The 22,684-nt window shown below is 45.2% G+C and overlaps 1 protein-coding gene across 3 annotated transcripts in view; it reads left to right on the forward strand.

Annotated features, from left to right (window-relative positions):
- The window catches only part of LOC110536794 (band 4.1-like protein 4), a 117,383-nt gene that overhangs the window by 17,070 nt on the left and 77,629 nt on the right, over nt 1-22,684 (forward strand). For all 3 annotated transcript variants that reach the window (XM_036936998.2, XM_036936999.2, XM_090191780.1), the window contains exon 3: nt 17,374-17,478. In XM_036936998.2, coding sequence (XP_036792893.2) covers nt 17,374-17,478 — 105 coding nt within the window. The remainder of the gene's footprint in view (nt 1-17,373; nt 17,479-22,684) is intronic.

The raw sequence follows: 22,684 nt of genomic DNA on the forward strand, positions 1-22,684 counted from the left end.
CTTACCACTCTCTTCCAAAATACATCATCCAGGAGGATACTCTTGATGGGGCTGTCAATATCAGCCGACTGTGATATGGCCATTTCTTGGAGAGACTCCTTCCTATCCAGGAGACTGTCAAACATGATGACAACATCATGTCACCCCAACTGGTGTTGCTGGGCAGCTTCAATGTGGTGCTCTTATTCTTCTCACTTTGCTTGGTGAGGTAGATTGCTGCTATAACTTGATGACCCTTCACATACCTAAACATTTCCTTGGCTCTCTTGTAGAGTGTATCCATTGTTTTCAGTGCCATGATGTCCTTGAGGAGTATATTCAATGCATGAGCAGCAAATACCTAGGTGTCTGGCTAGACTGTAAACTCTCCTTCCAGACTAACATTAAGCATCTCCAATCCAAAATTAAATCTAGAATCGGCTTCCTATTTTGCAACAAAGCATCCTTCACTCATGCTGCCAAACATACCCTCATAAAACTGACTATCCTAACGATCCTCGACTTTGGCGATGTCATTTACAAAATAGCCTCCAACACTCTACTCAATAAATTGGATGGGGTCTATCACAGTGCCATCCGTTTTGTCAACAAAGCCCCATATACCACCCACTACTGCGACCTGTATGCTCTCGTTGGCTGGCCCTCCCTTCATACTCGTCGCCAAACCCACTGGCTCCAGGTCATCTACAAGTCTTTGCTAGGTAAAACCCCGCCTTATCTCAGTTCACTGGTCACCATAGCAGCACCCACCCATAGCACGCGCTCCAGCAGATATATTTCACTGGTCACACCCAAAGCCAATTCCTCCTTTGGCCACCTTTCCTTCCAGTTCTCTGCTGCCAATGACTGGAACGAACTGCAAAAACCGCTGAAGCTGGAGACTCATATCTCCCTCACTAACTTCAAGCACCAGCTGTCAGAGCAGCTCACAGATCATTGCACCTGTAAATAGCCCATCCAACTACCTCATCCCCATACTGTATTTATTTATTTATTTAGCTGTTTTGCACCCCAATATCTCTACTTGCACATTCATCTTCTGCTCATCTATCACTCGTGTTTAATTGCTATATCGTAATTACCTCACCACTATGGCCTATTGTATTGCCTTACCTCCCTTATCTTATTTGCACACACTGTATATATATACTTGTTTTTTTTCTGTATTATTGACTGAATGTTTGTTTATTCCATGTGTAACTCTGTGTTGTTGTATGTGACGAACTGCTTTGCTTTATATTGCTTTATCTTGGCCAGTTGTAAATGAGAACTTGTTCTCAACTAGCTTATCTGGTTAAATAAAGGTGAAATAAATAAAATCTCAAATAAAATAGAATTAAAAATGTATTGTCATCTATTATTCATCCTAATCAGACAGGTTTTTTACATGGATGATACATAGGAAATAATATAAGCCAAGTACTGGAAACATTAGAATACTATGAAATATCGGGGACACCAGGCCTGGTTTTCATAGCTGATTTTGAAAAGGCTTTTGATAAAGTATGACTGGAGTTTATATATAAAAGCCTAGAATATTTCAATTTTGGGGAATCTCTTATAAAATGGGTTAATGTTATGCATAGTAACCCTAGGTATAAAATAGTAAATAATGGCTACATCCCAGAAAGTTGTAAACTATCTAGAGGAGTAAAACAAGGTTGTCCACTATTGGAATATCTGTTTATTATTGCCATCGAAATGTTAAATGTTAACTGTTGAAATCCAGGTCGCAATTGTAAATGAGAACTTGTTCTCAACTTGCCTACCTGGTTAAATAAAGGTAAAATAAATAAATAAATAAAAAAATTAGATCCAATAATAATATTAAGGGATTAGATATCCGTGGCTTAAAAACTAAGGTGTCATTGTACACTGATGATTCATGTTTTCTTTTAAAACCACAATTTGAATCTCTCCATGACTTCATAGAGGATCTAGATACTTTTGCTGTCCTCTCTGGATTGAAGTGTACTATATTACATATTGGATCACAAAAAAAAAGCTAATTTTACATTACCGTGTAGTTTACCAATTAAATGGTCTGATGGAGATGTGGACATACTCGGTATACAAATCCCAAAAGAAAGAAATGATCTCACTCCAATACATTTTTATATCAAGTTAGCAAAAATAGATAAGCTCTTGCCTGTCTATTTGTGGAAAAATCACCCTGATTAACTATTTAGTCTTATCACAGTTTAGCTATTTGCTTATGGTTTATCCTACACCTAGTGACCTGCTTTTTAAATTATATGAACAAAAAATATTCAATTTTATTTGGAATGGCAAGCCAGACAAAATTGAAAGGGCCTATTTATAAAACAAATATTAATTCGGAGGGCAGAAATGATTAAATATTAAAGCTTTAGACCTCTCACTAAAGGCATCAGTCATACAAAAGTTATACTTAAATCCAAACGCGTTCCCTAGGAAATTGGTAGAAATGTCTCATCCTATGTTCAAGAATGGTCTTTTTCCGTTTATTCAGATTACAACTGCTCACTTTCGGTTGTTTGAAAAGGAAATAATCTCCAAAATATCATTATTTTTTAAACAAGCCTTAGAAAGTTGGTTGCAATTTCAGTTTAATCCACCTGAAATGACAGAACAAATAATACAACCAATATTATGGTTACACTTAATACTGTATACTAATAGATTTTTTTTTTTTAAACGTATTTTTCGAATACATTTTTAAAAAAGGTATAATTTTAGTGAATGATATCATAAATAGGACTGGTGGAGGTATGTCACACATGCAGCTAACACAGACATATGGAAATGTCTGCTCTACCCAAAATTACAACCAACTAATTGCAGCATTACCACAAAAATGGAAGGTAAGTAGAAGGTGAAAAAAGTTTTTAAAATGTGTATGTCGGCCCTGCATTAAAGAACATAAATGGTTAAAGAAAAGTGTGATAAATAAAAACATATACCAATTTAATTTGAGGACCAAAAAACTGACAGCTGTGCCATATAAATTGCAAAATAGTTGGGAAGAGATTTTCGATGTACCTATTCCATGGCACATGGTTTATGAATGAATACGCAAAACAACCGCCGGATTCAAAACTTCACATTTTTCTATTTAAATTACTATACAAAATTCTTGCAACCAATAGAATGTTATAAATATTTTGTTGCCTTGAGGAGGCAGGGTCATTAGATCATTTATTTTGGTATTGTCCATATGTAGCTCATTTTTGGTCACAGGTCCTGGAATGGCTGAAGAATTGCAACATTTGTCTAGAACTAACGCTGCAGATAGCAATACTGGGTGATTCGAAAAGCCATAGTCAATCAATCAATAATATAATAATTATTTTAGCAAAAATGTACAATCTGTGGAAGCTATGAGAATAGAAACGTTCAGTACTTTTGTGAAGCATCACAGCACAGTTGAAAAATATATGACATATAAATCCAAAATGAATGGTGTTAAGAGATAGATGGGAGGGGTTGAATGGAGCTGAAGGGTGGGACTAATAACAAGATAAACAATGTAAAGCACACGGGATCTGTAAAATGTATATAGGTTCAGAAATTTTGTGAAATAGCACAGTTACAAATAGAAACCAAACTGGATGGACATCAGAAATAGAGGAAGGACTAAAAACAAACAAAATCTAAATATTGTAAAATAGATTGTGTCTGTAAAATGTGTATAAGATGTATAAACTGAAGGTAGAAGCCTAAGTGTTATTGTTTATTCGTTTACTCCAATTGGGGGAAGGGTGGTAGGGTTTGCGTGGAATAATAAAAGTATATAAAAAAAAAAATGGTATTGTGTTCATTCATTGTTTGTTTCATTGAACAAGCATGGGAAACAGTGTTTAAACCCTTTACAATGAAGATCTGTGAAGTTATTTGGATTTTTATGAATTATCTTTGAAAGACAGGGTTCTGAAAATTCAACGTTTCTTTTTTTGCTGAGTTTATATAGGTATGTGTATGTGTATATGTATGCATATGTGTATGTATGTGTATGTATGTGGATATATATATATTTACCCAAAAAAGATATGGGTGATTGGAAATGATGCAGACAATTACATTGATGGAACAATCTTTCCGCAATATTAAGCTGATCCACTGCTAAAAGATATTTAAAAAATAAATTAAAACACTATACATGTCAGCGACTGAAATGACTGCAACACTTAATAACAAAGAGCTGCATTTAGTTTCAGAGTGGGTGGCAAGGAATAAGTTATTCCTTAATATTTCTAAAACTAAAAGCATTGTATTTGGTACAAATCATTCACTAAACCCTAAACCTCAACTAAATCTTGTAATAAATCATGTGGAATTTGAGCAAGTTGAGGTGACTAAACTGCTTGGAGTTACCCTGGATTGTAAACTATCATGGTGAAACCATATTGATACAACAGTAGCTAAGATGGGGAGTAGTATGTCTATGATAAGGCGCTGCTCTACCTTTTTGACAGCACTGTCAACAAGGCAGGTCCTACAGGTCCTAGTTTTGTCGCACCTGGACTACTGTTCAGTTGTGTGTTCAGGTGTCACAAAAACCACTTGGGAAAATTGCAATTGGTTCAGAACAGGGCAGCACGGCAGCACGTCCTTGGATGTACACAGCGAACTAATATTGTCACGCCTTGATCTGTTTCACCTGTCCTTGTGCTTGTCTCCACCCCCTCCAGGTGTCGCCCATCTTCCCCACTTATCCTCTGGGTATCTATACCCGTATTTTCTGTCTGTCTGTGCCAGTTCGTCTTGTTTGTTCAAGCCTACCAGAGGTTTGTGTCTCGGCTCCTGTTTTTTCATTTTTCCAGTTTCTCTTTTCTCGCCCTCCTGGTTTTGACCCTTGCCTGTCCTGACTCCGAGCCCGCCTGCCTGACCACTCTGCCTGCCCCTGACCCTGAGCCTGCCTGCCGTCCTGTACCTTTGCCCCACTACTCTGGATTACCGACCCCTGCCTGCCTTGACCTGTCGTTTGCCTGCCCCTGTTGTTACAATAAACATTGTTACTTCACACGGTCTGCACTTGGGGCTTACTTTGATCCCTGATAAATATTAATAATATGTATGTCTATCTCTCCTGGCTCAAAGTGGAGGAGAGTTTGACTTCATCACTGCTTGTATTTATGAGAGGTTGAATGCACCGAGTTGTCTGTTTGAACTACTGGCGCTCAGCTCGGACACCCACCCATACCTTACAAGACATGCCACAAGAGGTCTCTTCAAGGTCCCCAAGTCCAGAAAAGACTATGGAAAGCACATAGTACTAAATAGAGCCATGACTACATGGAACTCTATTCCACATCATGTAACTCATGCAAGCAGTGAAATTACATTTAAATACAGATAAAAAAACACCTTATGGAACAGCGGGGACTGTGAAGCAACACAAACATAGGCGCATACACACACACACACACACGACAGCATACGCACTATTACACACGTACAAATGGATTTTGTACTGTAAATATGTGGTAGTGGTGGAGTAGGGGCCTGAGGGCACACAGTCTGAATGTATTGTAATGTATTTAAAATTGTATAAACTGCCTTAATTTTGCTGGACTCCAGGAAGAGTAGCTGTTGCCTTGGCAGCAGCTAATGGGATCCATAATAAATATAAATAGAAATATACAAAGATAACCCTGAGACAAAGATTCTATCCAAAACAAAACTAGTCTACTCTCTTAGAAAAAAAGGTGCTATCTGGAACCCAAAAGGGTTCTTCGGCTGTCCCCATAGGATAATCCTTTGGTTCCAAGTAGAACCGTTTTAGGCTCCATGTAGAACCCTTTCCACAGAGGGTTGTACATGGAACCCAAAATGGTTCAACCTGGAACCATAAAGGGTTTTCCTATGGGGACAGCTGGAGGACCCTTTTGGAACCCTTTTTTCTAAGATTGTTATTTTAGCAATCCCACCCTGACTACCAGAGCTACCTTATCAGTAGAGGAGGAATGCAGGCAAGGAGACTGTATGGCAGGGGAGGGATGGAGGCTACGGAAGATTTATGGGAGGGTTGGAAGGGAGGGGATGGAGGGGAGTATGAATGAGAGCGTTGGTAGGGAGGGAGGGAGGGATGGACGCAGGGTTGGTAGGAAAGGGCCCCTATGGGAAACATGACAATGCTAGCTGCTGCCTGGCCCTGGATTCTCTGCAGACCCTGGGGGTGTTGGTCCGGTTGGCCCTGGATGATGTCATAGTATAGTCAGTCACACCTCAGTTCTTTCCTGCCGGGGGTCATGGTTTTCAGTTACTGTTAGTTACTGTAGTCAGGAGGAGCTCTGCAATAATGTCTGTTCCTCTTTTCTGGGAGGCACTGTGACCGGTAACATAGTAGCATGGATTCCCTGCCTGGTTGAAGTTCTGAGACCCACTGATACCAGCCGTACATATTGTACTGAGACCATGTACATAGCATGTAGTGTACTTACATTCACTGAGACCATGTACTAAGAAGTTCCTAATGGAAAGATATGTTGTAAGTTGTAACAGCCACTCACTAATTTCCTTATTTCCAGTCATTGGTCTTAAAACAGAAAATGTGATTCTTTGTGATTCTGGAGTTGGACTCATTATATGGGCTGACAGCTGGGGGCTGCCTAGTCTAGCCCAACACAGAAAATCTGAGTTGAAAGTTCAAATGTGATTCCCAAACTGGTCAGAGAGGTTACAAGTCAAAAAGCAGGAAGTAAAATGTCAAAGGAGGATAAAACATTGCAGTAAGAATGGATGATAAATGTGTAGCTCACTCAGTGGGTTGTCCCCTTTGGGTACACATGGACAGAGAAAGCAGCAGCAATCTCAATTATTTGACTGACCAGTCCGAAAAGGAGTTGGATGCATTTTTCTTCAAAGCTACTTAAGCAATAGTAGGGTTGCAAAGGAGGGTTTTGTACTGGAATATTTCAAAGTTGACCAGTAAACTACCAGAATTTTGGTAACTTTCAAGGATTTTATGTAATCTATCACTAGACATCTAGTGGTCCTTTTGGGTAATTCCAATTATCACAGGTGTCTGTAATTATGTCTGGCACTCTGTGTGGCCTTCTCACATGTAAAATATATTAAATAATCAAATAAATATGATAACCCAAAAAATGATGTCAAAGCTGTGAAACATTCTCCAAATACAAACTATCAACTTAGTCAATACCATTGGTGTTTTATTTTTTATTTAACTAGATAAGTCAGTTAATTAAGAACAAATTCTTATTTACAATGACTTCCTACCCCGGGCCAAACCCTAACGACGCTGGGACAATTGTGCACCTCCCTATGGGTCTCCCAATCACGGCCAGTTGTGATACAGCCTGGAATCGAACCAGGGTCTGCAGTGACACCTCTAGCACTGAGATGCAGTGAGGGCTGATATGAGGGCTTTATCATGAAATACCCTTTATCTTTTTTTTATTTTTTTTTATCAACCTTTATTTTACCATGTCAGTATGTCTTTGTTGTCAATGTTTTGGCACCAAGCTGGTGTTAGTTGTGAAAAAAGTCAATAGTTTGAAGAGTTGCAGAGTTCATTTAAAATAATGAAATTGTTGCTTAGATGTTTTTTTCATTAATTATGTCATGTTGTGTCTTGTCTCTGTCCTTTCCCTTCACCCTGTCTCCCTCTGCTGGTCGTTGTTAGGTTACCTTTTCTCCCCCGCTTTCTCCCAGCTGTTCCTTGTCTCCTCTAACTACCCATTCACCCCGTTTCCCACCTGTTCCCTTTTTCCCTCTGATTAGGTCCCTATATCTCTCTCTGTTTCTGTTCCTGTCCTTGTCGGATTCTTGTTTGTGTTTCATGCCTGAGCCAGACTATCGTCATGTTTGCTGTAACCTTGTCCTGTCCTGTCGGAATCTGCCGGTCTATCTGAGCCTACCTATGTTTGGTTATTAAAGAAGCTCTGTTTAAGTTAGTTCGCTTTTGGGTCCTCATTCACTCACCATAACAGAAGAATCCGACCAAGAATGGACCCAGCGACTTCGGATCCTCTCCACTCAGCCGTCGGGATCCAGGGAGCGATGCTAGGCAGACACGAGCAGGAAGTGTCTGCTGCTCGACATGCCGTTGAGACCCTGGCCACCCAAGTCTCCAACCTCACAGAACAGGTTCACCATCTCCGCCTCGATCCACCGGCCACTTCCAGGGCTTTCGAATCTCCGGAGCCCAGAATCAATAACCCGCCGTGTTACTCTGGGGAGCCCACTGAATGCCGCTCGTTCCTCACCCAGTGTGATATTGTGTTTTCTCTCCAGCCCAACACTTACTCCAGGAGCACTGCTCGTGTCGCCTACGTCATATCTCTCCTTATTGGACGGGCTCGTGAGTGGGGCACGGCAATCTGGGAGGCAAGGGCTGAGTGTACTAACCAGTATCAGGACTTTAAGGAGGAGATGATACGGGTTTTTGATCGATCTGTTTTTGGGGAGGAGGCTTCCAGGGCCCTGTCTTCCCTATGTCAAGGTAATCGATCCATAACAGACTACTCTATTGAGTTTCGCACTCTTGCTGCCTCCAGTGGCTGGAACGAGCCGGCTTTGCTCGCTCGTTTTCTGGAGGGTCTCCGCGCAGAGGTAAAGGATGAGATTCTCTCCCGGGAGGTCCCTTCCAGCGTGGATTCCCTGATTGAACTCGCTATTCGCATTGAGCGACGGGTTGATCTGCGTCACCGAGCTCGTGGAAAGGAGCTCGCGTTCTCCGTTGCCCCCCTCTCCGCATCACTACCATCTTCCTCTGCCGGCTCGGGAGCTGAGCCTATGCAGCTGGGAGGTATCCGCATCTCGACTAAGGAGAGGGAACGGAGAATCACCAACCGCCTCTGTCTCTATTGCGGTTCTGCTGGTCATTTTGTCACTTCATGTCCAGTAAAAGCCAGAGCTCATCAGTAAGCGGAGGGCTACTGGTGAGCGCTACTACTCCTGTCTCTCCTTCAAGATCCTGCACTACCTTGTCGGTCCATCTACGCTGGACCGGTTCGTCAGCTTCCTGCAGTGCCTTAATAGACTCTGGGGCGGAGGGCTGTTTTATGGACGAGACCTGGGCTCGGGAACATGACATTCCTCTCAGACAGTTAAGGGAGTCCACGGCCTTGTTCGCCCTGGATGGTAGTCCTCTCCCCAGGATTCAGCGTGAGACGCTACCTTTAACCCTCACTGTTTCTGGTAATCATAGCGAAACCATTTCTTTTTTGATTTTTCGTTCACCTTTTACACCTGTTGTTTTGGGCCATCCCTGGCTAGTTTGTCATAATCCTTCCATTAATTGGTCTAGTAATTCTATCCTCTCCTGGAACGTCTCTTGTCATGTGAAATGTTTAATGTCTGCTATCCCTCCTGTTTCCTCTGTCTCTTCTTCACAGGAGGAGCCTGGTGATTTGACAGGGGTGCCGGAGGAATATCACGATCTGCGCACGGTGTTCAGTCGGTCCAGGGCCACCTCTCTTCCTCCACACCGGTCGTATGATTGTAGTATTGATCTCCTTCCGGGAACCACTCCCCCCCGGGGTAGACTATACTCTCTGTCGGCTCCCGAACGTAAGGCTCTCGAGGATTATTTGTCTGTAGCTCTTGACGCCGGTACCATAGTCCCCTCCTCCTCTCCCGCCGGAGCGGGGTTTTTTTTTGTCAAGAAGAAGGACGGGTCTCTGCGCCCCTGCATAGATTATCGAGGGCTGAATGACATAACAGTTAAGAATCGTTATCCGCTTCCTCTTATGTCTTCAGCCTTCGAGATCCTGCAGGGAGCCAGGTTTTTCACTAAGTTGGACCTTCGTAACGCTTACCATCTCGTGCGCATCAGGGAGGGGGACGAGTGGAAGACGGCGTTTAACACTCCGTTAGGGCACTTTGAATACCGGGTTCTTCCTTTCGGCCTCGCTAACGCTCCAGCTGTCTTTCAGGCATTAGTCAATGATGTCCTGAGAGACATGCTGAACATCTTTGTTTTCGTTTACCTTGACGATATCCTGATTTTTTCACCGTCACTCCAGATTCATGTTCAGCACGTTCGACGTGTCCTCCAGCGCCTTTTAGAGAATTGTCTTTTTGTGAAGGCTGAGAAGTGCACTTTTCATGCCTCCTCCGTCACATTTCTCGGTTCTGTTATTTCCGCTGAAGGCATTAAGATGGATCCCGCTAAAGTCCAAGCTGTCATTGATTGGCCCGTCCCTAAGTCACGCGTCGAGCTGCAGCGCTTTCTCGGCTTCGCGAACTTCTATCGTCGTTTCATCCGTAATTTCGGTCAGGTGGCCGCTCCTCTCACAGCCCTTACTTCTGTCAAGACGTGCTTTAAGTGGTCCGTTTCCGCCCAGGGAGCTTTTGATCTCCTCAAGAATCGTTTTACATCCGCTCCTATCCTTGTTACACCTGACGTCTCTAGACAGTTCGTTGTCGAGGTTGACGCGTCAGAGGTGGGCGTGGGAGCCATTCTTTCTCAGCGCTCCCTCTCTGACGACAAGGTCCACCCATGCGCGTATTTTTCTCATCGCCTGTCGCCGTCGGAACGTAACTATGATGTGGGTAACCGCGAACTGCTCGCCATCCGGTTAGCCCTAGGCGAATGGCGACAGTGGTTGGAGGGGGCGACCGTTCCTTTTGTCGTTTGGACTGACCATAGGAACCTTGAGTACATCCGTTCTGCCAAACGACTTAATGCGCGTCAGGCGCGTTGGGCGCTGTTTTTCGCTCGTTTCGAGTTCGTGATTTCTTATCGTCCGGGCTCTAAGAACACCAAGCCTGATGCTTTGTCTCGTCTCTTCAGTTCTTCAGTAGCCTCCACTGACCCCGAGGGGATTCTCCCTGAGGGGCGTGTTGTCGGGTTGACTGTCTGGGGAATTGAGAGGCAGGTAAAACAAGCGCTCACTCACACTCCGTCGCCGCGCGCTTGTCCTAGGAACCTTCTTTTCGTTCCCGTTCCTACTCGTCTGGCCGTTCTTCAGTGGGCTCACTCTGCCAAGTTAGCCGGCCACCCTGGCGTTCGGGGTACGCTTGCTTCCATTCGCCAGCGTTTTTGGTGGCCCACCCGGGAGCATGACACGCGTCGTTTCGTGGCTGCTTGTTCGGTCTGCGCGCAGACTAAGTCCGGTAACTCTCCTCCTGCCGGCCGTCTCAGGCCGCTTCCTATTCCCTCTCGACCGTGGTCTCACATCGCCTTAGATTTTGTCACCGGACTGCCTTCGTCAGCGGGGAAGACTGTTATTTTTACGGTTGTCGATAGGTTCTCTAAGGCGGCTCATTTCATTCCCCTTGCTAAGCTTCCTTCTGCTAAAGAGACGGCACAAATCATCATCGAGAATGTTTTCAGAATTCATGGTCTTCCGTCAGACGTCGTTTCGGACAGAGGTCCGCAATTCACGTCTCAATTTTGGAGGGAGTTTTGCCGTTTGATTGGGGCTTCCGTCAGTCTCTCTTCCGGCTTTCACCCCCAGTCTAACGGTCAAGCAGAACGGGCCAATCAGACTATTGGTCGCATCTTACGCAGTCTTTCTTTTCGCAAACCTGCGTCTTGGTCAGAACAGCTCCCCTGGGCAGAATACGCCCACAACTCGCTTCCTTCGTCTGCGACCGGGCTATCTCCTTTTCAGAGTAGCCTCGGGTACCAGCCTCCGCTGTTCTCATCTCAGTTCGCCGAGTCCAGCGTCCCCTCCGCTCAGGCTTTTGTCCAACGTTGCGAGCGCACCTGGAAGAGGGTCAGGTCTGCACTTTGCCGTTATAGGGCGCAGACTGTGAGGGCTGCTAATAAGCGTAGAACTAAGAGTCCTAGATATTGTCGCGGTCAGAGAGTTTGGCTCTCCACTCAGAACCTTCCCCTTAAGACGGCTTCTCGCAAGTTGACCCCGCGGTTCATTGGTCCGTTCCGTATTTCTCGGGTCATTAATCCTGTCGCAGTTCGACTTCTTCTTCCGCGATACCTTCGTCGCGTCCACCCGGTCTTCCATGTCTCCTGTATTAAGCCCGTTCTTCGCGCCCCCGCTCGTCTTCCCCCCCCCCCCCCCCATCCTTGTCGAGGGCGCACCCATCTACAGGGTCCGCAGGATTTTGGACATGCGTCCTCGGGGCCGTGGTCACCAGTACCTTGTCGATTGGGAGGGGTACGGTCCTGAGGAGAGGAGTTGGGTTCCCTCTCGGGACGTGCTGGACCGTGCGCTGATCGAGGATTTCCTCCGTTGCCGCCAGGTTTCCTCCTCGAGTGCGCCAGGAGGCGCTCGGTGAGTGGGGGGGTACTGTCATGTTGTGTCTTGTCTCTGTCCTTTCCCTTCACCCTGTCTCCCTCTGCTGGTCGTTGTTAGGTTACCTTTTCTCCCCCGCTTTCTCCCAGCTGTTCCTTGTCTCCTCTAACTACCCATTCACCCCGTTTCCCACCTGTTCCCTTTTTCCCTCTGATTAGGTCCCTATATCTCTCTCTGTTTCTGTTCCTGTCCTTGTCGGATTCTTGTTTGTGTTTCATGCCTGAGCCAGACTATCGTCATGTTTGCTGTAACCTTGTCCTGTCCTGTCGGAATCTGCCGGTCTATCTGAGCCTACCTATGTTTGGTTATTAAAGAAGCTCTGTTTAAGTTAGTTCGCTTTTGGGTCCTCATTCACTCACCATAACAAATTAAGCTATTTTCTCTTGAACCATTATGGTCTATCCACTGGAAACTCATGGACAATATGGACACAGATGTTTCAAAAAAGATATGATATAGAAATATTTTTTTAAACGTATTATTCAATTATAAATTATCAAATTTACCATAGATTGCCATAGATTACCTGTTAATTACCAAAACTACAGAAGATTCCGGTAACATTTGTAAGTTAACGGTAACTTTGCAACCCTACGCAATGGTAACTGAATGCAAAAACTATGTTAACGTGTGTTATGGTAAATCTGTGAATGAGCATAAGCACTAGAAATGTGTGGCTGTGATCATGCCACGATCCTGCATGCTCTTTAAGCAACATGGGGTACATTAGAGATACTGTTCTCACACAGACACATCCAAAGTAATCAGACTCAGTATGTTGTATTATTATAAGTGTAGGTTTGAAATGTTGCTACTCTGCTGTTCCTGCTGCTTCCTAATTCACCGTAGCAGAGTTGTGCTGGGAGAAGGTTGTCAAAAGCAGTCATAATCACAGAACTCATGTCATGTCGAATCACAGCACTCGTATTCATAATGTCTCATGATAAATGTGATGCGGAGAGACAAGTGAAATCGATATGTGGCGTCTTTGAAATGAAAACAAGGAAAGAAGGAATGGGGGATGAGGGATGGAAGGAATGAGGGAAGGTGTCACGTCTCCTCCCGCTCTTCCCTCCCCTGGCGCTTGAGGGCACCAGGCTGCCCTGCATCACGCACTCCTGTTATCAATTACGCACACCTGCCTTCCTTCGTCACGCGCATCATCGATATTTGACTTACCTGGACTCACTCACTCATCTGTTTATTTCCTCCCCTACATTTTTCAGTTCCCCAGCTCTGTTCCCTGCTGATGCATTAATTGTCTTTTGTTTTTGTTACCTGTTTGCTGACGCTGTTCCTGTCTCGTTCCATGTCCATTATTTATTAAATGTTTGACTCCCCGTACCTGCTTCGTCTCTCCAGCATCATTCCATGTGACAGAATGCATCAGCCAACACACGATGCATCGAGGAGTACTGGCGTTCCGGTTGGTATGGTGACATTGGCTCTGGGTCGCCGCCGATAGAACCGGGGGTGCCTAGCCAGCTCGTCGGGCTTCCACACCCTAGCTGGCTCAAGAGGTTTCCTTGCCCCGGTTGGCTCGGATGGCGCCCATCCCACGTCGGGCCTCAGCCGGATCATCAGTGCTTGTTCGCCCAGCCGGTCCAGGAGTTTTTTTGTTTGGTTTTTGTTTTGTTGGTGAAGTCGGGGTGGATTCCGCCGCCGATGGAACAGGGGGTTTTCACGCCAGCGTCATTCCATGTAACAGAAGGAGGGATGGAAGGAAGGAGGACACGATGAGACAATGCTGTATTCATGCTTTGAGAATAATTAACAGAACTGTACTACAGTCACTCAGCTCAGTCTTGGCAGAACTGTGAATACCAGGAAAGAGACAGTAGGCCTTCACAGGTGGTAATTAACCACTCAGGAGTTTATATGATGTTGGAGTTTCAATTTCGCTTGTTTATGATGTTGTTAAAGGTTTGTCAGGATGTCAGGATGTCAGGATGTGAGGTTGTCAAGATTTCAGGATGTCAGGATGTGAGCAAGTCAGGATTTCAGGATGTGAGGTTGTCAGGATGTGAGGAAGTCAGGATTTCAGGATGTGAGGAAGTCAGATTTTAGGATGTCAGGATATGAGGAAGTCAGGATTTCAGGATGTAAGGTTGCCAGGATGTCAGGATGTGAGGATGTCAGGATGTGAGGAAGTCAGGATTTCAGGATGTGAGGTTGTCAGGATGTGAGGAAGTCAAGATGTGAGGTTGTCAGGATGTGAGGAAGTCAGGATTTCAGGATGTGAGGTTGTCAGGATGTGAGGATGTCAAGGTGTGAGCATGTCAGGATGTGAGGATGTCAAGATGTGAGGTTGTCAGGACGTCAAGATGTGAGTATGTCAGGATGTGAGGATGTCAAGATGTGAGGTTGTCCGGACATGAGGATGTCAAGATGGGAAGTTGTCAGGATGTGAGGATGTCAGGACGTGAGGTTGTCAGGATGTGACGATGTCAGGATGTCAGGACGTCAGGATGTCAGGGTGTGAGGATGTTGGGATGTCAGGATGTGGGGATGTTGGGATGTCAGGATGTGGGGATGTTGGGATGTCAGGATGTCAGGGTGTGAGGATGTTGGGATGTCAGGACGTGGGTATGTAAGGATGTCAGGATGTGGGGATGTTGGAATGTCAGTATGTAGGGATGTTGGAATGTCAGGACGTGGGGATGTAAGGATGTCAGGGTGTGAGGATGTTGGGATGTCAGGATGTGGGGATGTAAGGATGTCAGGATGTGAGGATGTCAGGATGTGGGGATGTAAGGATGTCAGGGTGTGAGGATGTCAGGATGTCAGGGTGTGAGGATGTTGGGATGTCAGGATGTGGGGATGTAAGGATGTCAGGGTGTGAGGATGTCAGGATGTCAGGATATGGGGATGTTGGGATGTCAGGATGTCAGGACGTGAGGATGTGAGGATGTGGGGATGTTGGGATGTCAGGATGTGGGGATGTTGGGATGTCAGGATGTGGGGATGTTGGGATGTCAGGATGTCAGGACGTGAGGATGTCAGGGTGTGAGGATGTTGGGATGTCAGGATGTTGGGATGTCAGGATGTGGGGATGTTGGGATGTCAGGATGTCAGGACGTGAGGATGTCAGGGTGTGAGGATGTTGGGATGTCAGGATGTGGGGATGTAAGGATGTCAGGCTGTATCAGAGGGAGGAAGTGTAGAGGATGTCCCCACAGGGAGTCAGAGAGAAGGAAGCACAGAGCCACTGTGAAACAGCTGTCTTTCTGTCTAGCAGGTGACAGGCATATGCATCATGTGGTTTAATCAGAGATGAGACAACAGCAGAGGGAGCGAGGGAGAGCGAGGGAGATAGAGAGTAACTTAAGAGAAAGGGGAGAGAGGGAGAGAGAGAGAAGAAGAAGATAGAGCCTGTCTCCTGTGTCAGACACAGGCAGCCCACTTGTGATTCCCTTGGAGTGCACCTGCAGATTGGAGTAGATCATGAAAACATGCAGATGAGCCCTGAATCACACAGAAGGAAGTAATGAACTATTAACATGAGGAAGTGCACTACTTCCTAGGTGCCATAGGAATGAACTTGGACACACTCATCTCATCCTATGTGGTTCTTTGGTCTTCTTCGACTTCTTCGAGTGTAAGTTGTCATGAGACAACATATGTATTCACTAGGTGTCCCACACTGCTGCTTATTGTTCTACTGCTGAAAGATGGCATAGTCTGCTCTAAGAAGTCACATTTGGTCTCTAGCCAGCTGAGTGTGGTCTGTTTGTCTGTGTTCACATGCTTTGATGGCATAAATCATACTGACTGTTTGTCAGTGTACACCTTGTGATTCATCGAACATGTGCTTTGTGGTTAAGAGGAGCAGTCAGAGAGAAACACACACACACACACACACACACACACACACACACACACACACACACACACACACACACACACACACACACACACACACACACACACACACACACACACACACACACACACACACACACACACACACACAGACAGTTTCCTCCTCTCTGTGTCAAGAGCAAACAGAGATAATTAGGTAAAGAAAGAGATGTCCTCCAGCCAAGACGGATGCTGGTGTCCTGTTAAAGAACACAAACCCAATGCAGATATACCGCTGGTCTGTCAATGATCCACCTGATACGATCTCTGCATCATACACCAGGGAAATGAGCGTGTATCCATTTGTGTATTGACTTTCATATGGAAAGGAAAGAGAGGAGGGTAGGAATCCCTGGGTTGTTTTGGAATGTGATTGTGGTCGGTGTTTGTGTTTCAGCCTCACCATGAGATGATGTTAGCTGTGAGTAAAGCCCCGTCTTTCATTACAGGCATCGATGTAGCCAATCAGATAGTACTCAGGATAAATCTAAAGAAACATTTTAAATGTAGGTGAGAGAGAGGAAGGTTTGGTTGGGTTGTGGTCCGCGCTGAGGCAAATGTGGATTGTTTGGTGTGATCCATAATTGGTTTTCCATCGGAATAAATACTTATATCGTCAGTGGATACATTTGGATTGATGCTGTATCTACAAGAGAAGGCTGAAGTGCTGACAGATAAGATACGGTCAACGATGTTTCTTCACCCCACAAAGGAGAAATAGATGTGATTATCTTGCAACAGTGGTATAGGTGTTCTGGAAATACTCCTGGAACCAGAGGTTGTCTGGTTCATACTAAAATAAAGTCCTAATATTGTTTCTTTTAGCAGATTGCTTTTGTAAGCCTCAGAAATGGTAATGAGAGGCACCATGAGGCGTGTGAATTGCAGCGGAAGGCAGTTTTCACTGCTTAGCAAAGTAACCATTTATATCTAATTGATATTTCCCTGAAGACATAGGTCTACTCTCTTACAGAGTCTCTTTATGCCATTTCTGAATCCAGACACCGAGAGCTGGCTAAAAGAGAGACTGTCTCTCCTCAGAATAAAATAAGAACTATACTGTATATGCCATATATTGTTGAAGCTATTTATTCTTCAAAACATGACTGTCAGTACAGAAGCCCACCATGGTATTTCAGAACACTTTGCCTGTTGCCTCAGAATGCATTAATAGCTATAATGTGAAATCCAGCCAGTTTATATTCCATAAGTAAAAACACTGACATCAACTTGATGTCTTTGCCTGGGAACACGTTTGCCTGTGACTCAGACACTGAGTTCCAAAACACTTTGTGTTCCACAGAAGTCTACTAAGGGTTCGGTGGTGCTGGACTTTGTGTTGGACCATGTGAAGCTGGCAGAGACAGACTTCTTCGGGCTGCGCTACTGTGACCGCAGCCACCAGACCGTGAGTCACCAGTGATTTCTATAAACATATTTATACAAATAATATATACATTTATAAGTGAATGTGTATATGAATGTGTGTCCATGTGAGTGACAGTATCTCAGCACACCACTGATAATCTCACAATAGACCAGGGAAGGCTTTATGCATTATGACACGCTTATGACATTACATTGTGAATGGCGCACCGGAGAGATTATTTCCTTCCTTCATATACACTAATCAAAGTGTCTGGTAAGATTAGAAAGGTTATTTCGCCTCAAGTCAGATGTCTGGCTTAGATATCTGAAGATGGTAGCTTCAGCTTGCCCCAGTCAAAGTGAAAATAGTAAGCATTATTATCCTGTAAAGACAACAACAGCTCTGTGAATATTGGCCGGGGGTCATTCTCTGTCCTGTCATTCCTACAGAAGGTGCCATCACAGAGCGTCCCACGCAGGCCCAGCCCATGATAGGGTAGAGTAGGACTAGGGAGGAATAGTAATAACCCATGCAGGGCCCCAGGGCTACACACACTCAGAGTTAGTCAGAGTACAGAACCATAAAAGAACACAATGATAACTGTCCCAAATGGCACCCTATTCCCTATGTAGTGCACTACATAGGGAATAGTGCTCTGGTCAAAAATAGTGCACTATTAAGGGAAGAGTGTGCCATTTAGGACATATACATACTCTCCCAACATCCCCATCTTTCTCTCACATGGATGGGCGGTATCCTGTGCAATGCCTTCAGGGGGCTGTCGGCCAAGCCCTGATTTATCGTCAGACCTGCATAGGATGAAAGAAAAATAGTGAAAGGAGACTGAAAATGTTGGAACGCCAGCATCACTGTCTGTTTGACTTGTTGGATATAGCCTATGCCCTAACATGTACTATGCACTATTATAAACTGGGTGGTTCGATCCCTGAATGCTGATTGGCTGACAGCTGTGGTATATCAGACCGTATACCACGGGTATGACAAAACATGTATTTACTGCTCTAATTACCTTGGTAACCAGTTTATAATAGCAATAAGGCACCTCACGGCTAAGGACTGTAACCAGACACTCCGCTTTGTGTCGTGCTTAAGAACAGTCCTTAGCCGTGGTATATTGGCCACATACCACACCCCCTCGGGCCCTATTGCTTAATTATCACACACCCTGAACAAGAGAGGGTTCTTACACGGAACCCAAACCGGCTACGCGCGTGTGCCATCATGCCCCTACACCAAATGCAATCACGACACGCAGGGTAAAATATCAAAACAAACTCTGAACCAATTACATTAATTTGGGGACAGATCGAAAAGTTTTAAACATGTATGGCAATTTAGCTAGTTAGCTTGCACTTGCTAGCTAATTTGTCCTATTTAGCTAGCTTGCTGTTGCTCTTTCTATCCATCTCTTTGTCTTTCTATCCATCTCTCTCTCTTTCTATCCATCTCTCTCCCTCTCTCTGTCTTTCTATCCCACCTATTCATCTCTCCCCACCTCCCTCTCTCTATCCCTGTCTCTCTATTCCTGTTTCTCTCTCTGGCTATCTCTCTCTCTCTTTCTTGTTTTTGTTATTTTATTAAAATTGTAAAACAGTTATGGAGTTTGATGCTATGATAGAATAAAACTGATTATGGATCAACAACATTGTAGTAAATCCCCAATACTAACCTAAATGCCAGTGAAATAAAGCAAACCGGTATTGACAAAAAATATTTCAAAACATGCATTCTGTTTGCAACAAGGCACTACAGTAAAACTACAAAAAATAAGACAAAGGAATTAACTTTTTGTCCAGAATACAAAGTGTTATGTTTGGGGCAAATCCAACACAACACATCACTGAGTACCACTTTTTGTATGTTCAAGCATGGTGATGGCTGCATCATGTTATAGGGTATGCTTGTCATCTGCAAGAACTGGGGAGATTTTCAGGATAGAAAGAAACGGAATGGAGCTAAGCACAGGCAAAATCTTACAGGAAAAACCTGGTTCAGTTTGCTTTCCAATGGACACTGGGAGACAAATTCACCTTTCAGTAGGACAATAACCTAAAACACAAGGCCAAATCTACACCGGAGTTGCTTAACAAGAAGACATTGAATGTTCCTGAGTGGCCTAGTAACAGTTTTGACTTAAATCTGCTTGAAAATATATGGCGAGACTCTGAAGATGGCTGTCTAGCAATGATCAACAACCAACTTGATAGAGTTTGAAGAATTTCGAAAATAATCATGGGAAAATATTGCACAATCCAGGTGTGCAAAGCTCTTAGAGACTTACCCCAAAATACTCACAGCTGTAATTGATGCCAAATGTGTTTATAACATGTATTGACTCAGGGGGTGAATACTTATCCTAATCAAGATATGAGTGTTTTCTTTTTCATTCATTCAACCCCCAAATAATGCATTTGACTTCCACTTTTTTTGGGGGGGGCAAATGTTTATTTCTTTAGTTATTTTTGGATCGTACCTGTAGGCTGCCACTCAAATGAAAGACAAATCAATCAGTAAGAAATACAAACATAGTTGAATATAAACCGGAAACCCGTTCCCCCAACCCCAGCCAGCCACCATGTCTCCACCCCCAACCTCCCATCCCATTCCACCTACCCCACCCAGCCACCATGTCTCCACCCCCAACCTCCTATCCCATTCCACATACCCCACCCAGCCACCATGTCGCCACCTCCAAACCCTCATTCCATTCCACATACCCCACCCAGCCACCATGTCTCCACCTCCAAACCCTCATCCCATTCTCCCAACCACACCCAGCCACCATGTCTCAACCCCCAACCCCACCTAGCCACCATGTTTCCATCCTTCCTCCCATCTCGTTCTCCTAACCCCACCCAGCCACCACGTCTCAACCACCAACCCCTCATCCCATTCTTCCAACCCCACCCAGCCACCATGTCTCAACCCCCAATCCCTCATCCCATTCTTCCAACCCCACCCAGCCACCATGTCTCCATCCTTCCTCCCATCTTGTTCTCCCAACCCCACCCAGCCACCATGTCTCCATCCTTCCTCCTATCTTGTTCTCCCAACCCCACCCAGCCACCATGTCTCAACCCCCAACCCCTCATCCCCTTCTCCCAACCCCACCCAGCCACCATGTCTCAACCCCCAACCCCTCATCCCCTTCTCCCAACCCCACCCAGCCACCATGTTTCCATCCTTCCTCCCATCTCGTTCTCCTAACCCCACCCAGCCACCATGTCTCAACCCCCAACCCCTCATCCCCTTCTCCCAACCCCACCCAGCCACCATGTCTCCATCCTTCCTCCTATCTTGTTCTCCCAACTCCACCCAGCCACCATGTCTCTGTCCTTCCTCCTATCTTGTTCTCCCAACCCCACCCAGCCACCATGTCTCTGTCCTTCCTCCTATCTTGTTCTCCCAACCCCACCCAGCCACCATGTCTCTGTCCTTCCTCCTATCTTGTTCTCCCAACCCCACCCAGCCACCATGTCTCCATCCTTCCTCCCATCCTCTTTCCCCAGCCCCACCCAGCCACCATGTCTCCATCCAACCCTCCAATTGTGGAAGTACCCAGTTGTGGAAAAAGTGCCCAATTATCATACTTGGGTATAAGTAAAGATATCTTAGAAAATTAGTAAAAGTGAAAGTCACCCAGCAGAATACTACATGAGTAAAAGTATTTGATTTTAAATATACTCAAGTAAATGTAATTGCTAAAACATACTTAAGTTGTCACATGTGCTCCCTCTCCTGCCTCTGAGTCACCAGGCTGCTCATTAGGGCGCACACCTGTCACCAGTGTTACGCGTATAATGACACTCACCTGGACTCCATCACCTCCTTGATTACCTGCCCTATATATGTCACTCCCTTTGGTTTCTTCCCCAGTCGTCATTGTTCCTGTATCTGTTTAATGTTAGTGTGCTGTTCGTGTTTTGTTCATTTATTTATTAAATGTATTCACTCCCTGAACTTGCTTCCGACTCTCAGCGTACATCCTTACAGAATGACGACTCAACAAAGGGAAGCATCAGGGAGTGTTTTTTGGGGGGGAGGTGATGTTGGGTCCGGGTGTTGGAGCCGTAGCTACCTGGGAGGCCTCAGCCAGTTTGTGGGCTCCCATGCCTCAGCGGGTTCAATAAGCTCCCATGCCTAAGGTGGATGAACAGGTTCCTGTGCCTCAATCAAGGCAACCGGGGAGGTCTCAGCCGGCTCATCAGGCTTTCACTCCTCAGCCGGTTCGTCAGGTTTCTGCGCTTCAGCAGAGGCTTACCGGTCCGATCATCCCTGTGGTTGGTGTCCTGTGGCTGGAGCCGAGTGCACCGGGGAGGGGGTACTGTCACGTATGCTCTCTCTCCGGCACTCTAGGTCGTCATGCTCCCGCGCCTCAGCGGAGGTGACCAGTCCGCTCCTGAGCCCCGGGATCGTCGTCCTGCGGCTAGGGTCGCACGTTTGGGGGGTACTGTCACATGTGCTCCCTCTCCGGCCTCTAGGTCACCAGGCTGCTCGTTAGGGCACACACCTGTCACCAGCGCATAATGACCCTCACCTGGACTCCATCTCCTCCTTGATTACCTATATGTCATTCCCTTTGGTTTCTTCCCCAGTCGTCATTGTTCCTGTATCTGTTTAATGTTAGTGCGCTGTTCGTGTTTTGTTTATTTATTAAATGTATTCACTCCCTGAACTTGCTTCCCGACTCTCATCGTACATCCTAACATAAGTATTGAAAGTCAAAGTATAAATAATTTCAAATTCCTTATATTAAACAAACCAGAGGCACCATTTTCTTGATTTTTAAATGTACTGATAGCCAGGGGTACACTCCAGCACTCAGACATAATTTACTAACAAAGCATGTGTGTTTAGTGAGACCGCCAGATCAGGGGGGGGGGGAGTCCGACAGTCCAGGTCACAATGGGCAATCACACAGATTTTGCTCTCGTTTCTCTCACACTTCATACATCTCTTCTTCATCTCGCCTCTCACCTCCTTTGTGCAGGCTCCTTTATCCCCAAGCATCCCCTGGCTTAACGACCCACAGCCTTTCCTTGTTGGGGCAGGAAGTCCATATAAGGTTTGGGGGTGGAGCCAGCTACCTGCAAGATATCTCTCCTCAATTGCCACTCCCCTCACCTCTCCCTGCCGGCTGCCACAATAAATAGTAAAGTAAAGTACAAATACTTTCAAGTATTTTTACTTAAATACTTTACATCACTGCCCCCACCCCCCACTC

The sequence above is a fragment of the Oncorhynchus mykiss genome, chromosome 12, assembly GCF_057628025.1.
Source record: "Oncorhynchus mykiss isolate SJ-2025 chromosome 12, ASM5762802v1, whole genome shotgun sequence".
In the NCBI taxonomy this organism is placed as follows: domain Eukaryota; kingdom Metazoa; phylum Chordata; class Actinopteri; order Salmoniformes; family Salmonidae; genus Oncorhynchus; species Oncorhynchus mykiss.